Source organism: Esox lucius, chromosome 16, assembly GCF_011004845.1.
Source record: "Esox lucius isolate fEsoLuc1 chromosome 16, fEsoLuc1.pri, whole genome shotgun sequence".
NCBI classification, from domain to species: domain Eukaryota; kingdom Metazoa; phylum Chordata; class Actinopteri; order Esociformes; family Esocidae; genus Esox; species Esox lucius.
In genome coordinates, this window is record NC_047584.1 from 14,707,932 (window position 1) to 14,710,480 (window position 2,549).

Consider the following 2,549-nt stretch of genomic DNA (forward strand, 5'->3'; position numbering starts at 1 on the left):
ATAACGGGCCAGCCGTATTTATTCATCAATGCTTTTGTTCCTATGATTCTAATCATTTCAAGTTTTTTTTGGTTAACGTTGGTAAATATTTCTGCACCCATAGAGGCACCCTCTCACGTGCAAAAGCATCATTCAGCTAATAGGGTTCACAGCGTCAGCAACTTTGACAATAACCCAATAAAAAAATACAAAAATCACTGCAAAGTAAACTTCATTTTAGGGCAACAAAGGCATACCCAAATAGCATTTCGTTACAGTAATTTTGTGTAATGCATGGTCCAGAGTTTCCTTAGTACCTCAGCTTAGATAGGACTTCTATTATCGGTTATTCTCTTACCTTGGGATCAAACAATATTCATTTACCAATAGCAAGTTATCCAAAAATAAAAAATATGTAAAAACAAAAAATTTCCTCTCCAAAATATGAAGACTCACAGACCAACTGGTGCCTTTACTGGTATGAACTTCCAAAATAGGTTTAAATATTATTTTCTGTTGTTTTCAAGAAGTGCACATATCTAATAAAATCACTCAGTACTGCTGTGAGAAGGTTAGCTGATCTAGCAGCAGTGTGCCTTGAAAGATAATTCATTATATGTGTTTTAAAGACAATATGCGGTACATTTTGAGAATGGCAAAAATGCCAATATTTTCTCTTTGCATTTCCACATTTTCTTTAGTACCAATATATATATATATATATATATATATATATATATATATATATATATATATATATTGTTACATTATAATGTTTGCAGAGCAGGCTAATGGTAAATCATATTGGAGGATCCTGAGCTCAGAGAACCCATCATGAAAATCCTCTTCTCTAAGCTCAGACCCAGGAGTCAACTACCCATAGTTGGTCGTTATCGTTTCTTCTTTTGCTTTAAAGATTTTCTCCTTTTGACAATCATCTCATATAGTTTGTCCATACCCTCATGAAGTCCCTCACCAATTATGGCGCAGCAAGGTTGGACATGGTAAGTGATGGATGGAGTAAGCTCATGGAGAGCTAGCTGTTTTTCAATGTCTGCAACTGGAAGAGATTTGGGCAGGTCCTGCTTGTTGGCTATCACCAGCAGCGGTGTCCCTTGGTTCTCTGCAAATTTGGTGACTTTATGTAGTTCTGTTTTAGCCTCCTCCAACCGGTCCACATCTACCGAGTCCACCACATAGATTATCCCATCAGTGCACCGACTATAAGATTTCCATAGGGGCCGGAGCTTCTCCTGGCCTCCAACGTCCCAAAAGTGACAACTGATTCCCTTTGCTGTGCCATTACTGAGTTTGATTTTCTCTGTGTTGAATCCAATTGTCGGCACAGTGTTTACAAATTCGTTGAATTTCAGACGATAAAGAACAGTTGTTTTGCCAGCCGAATCCAAACCCAGCATCACAATGTGCAGGGATTGGAAAGCTGATATGTTAGAGAAACTGTTGCCCATTTTCAATAGGTGAGAGCAACGTCTAGCTCCTCTGCGGCACCTATGTGATGGCCTAATAAAGCGTTTCAGTGTTCACTATGCGCGTCGATGAATCCACAACAATTATATCAACAAACGTAATATCAAGGTATTGTTCACAGGTCCGCCGTGCACTGGCTGGTTGGTCCTCGTTTTGCCCTGCAGCATTGGTGGACTGTGTCCGCGTCAGTAGGACGCAGCGCCGGGTTCATTAGAATTCTCCTCGTACTCTGCAGTTACCATGTATGTTTTCCACAGCCGAGTTCCACGCACCAACTGAACAGTTGAACAAGCCAGGTGGGTTATAAGAAACCACCTCAATCCCTACGGTGCTGCCGTTTTCCCTGTGAGCACTGCGCACTTGTCTCCTGTTCCCACGTCTCTTCTATAGGCACATCAGCTGTCCAAAAAAACGAGACAATGATCCGGGAATGAAGAAGAAAAATAAAATCCACCTAAGTCTAGTGGATGAGTGCAAATATTCCCAACATATGCCAATACGGTGTCCATAAAACGTTATTGCAGCTATGAATTTGGGTTGAGCTACGGTGCGTCCTACTCCTGCGGCCGCTGCGTACACACTGATTAGAGGATGAGGGAGCAGTCAAGAAAACAGCGCAGTAGCCTCCCTCACGTACCGTACGCTCCACCCCATCCGGGCCATGCAAAACATTTTTTATGGTGGCCACATGCACATTGCTATAGTGGTTCTTGTGCATATCGATTATCTAGAAATAGATCATTTAGGCCTAGTTGCGCATTTCCGATGAATAGTCTACAATTTCCTTCCTGTTGGCTAGGTTTTCTTCAGTAATGAATACATGCACGCATAATCAAACGAATATTTTCAATCTCATTTTTAAAAGTGACAGTTTCCGACTAAAGCCAAGAAACTTAATACGTTTAAAGTTATCTTTCTTGACATTAGAACACAACATTTTCATAAAGGTAGACTGCGCTTAAACATGGAGGACGATGAAAACATGGAGGACGATGCCACCTTCTGTTGAAGCCCAGGTATAACAGACTCTAGGTGGGTAGGCTGAATATATAGTAGTATGATTGATCGCTGCAGGAACCATA

General features: G+C 41.0%; 1 protein-coding gene across 1 annotated transcript; it reads right to left on the reverse strand.

Moving 5' to 3' along the window:
• Nucleotides 1-722: 722 nt before the first annotated feature.
• Nucleotides 723-2,057, reverse strand: arl4cb (ADP-ribosylation factor-like 4Cb). The gene has a single exon (XM_010879956.4). The coding sequence runs from the start codon at nucleotides 1,446-1,448 to the stop codon at nucleotides 870-872; it is 579 nt and encodes a 192-aa protein (XP_010878258.1). The 5' UTR covers nucleotides 1,449-2,057; the 3' UTR covers nucleotides 723-869.
• Nucleotides 2,058-2,549: the final 492 nt, after the last annotated feature.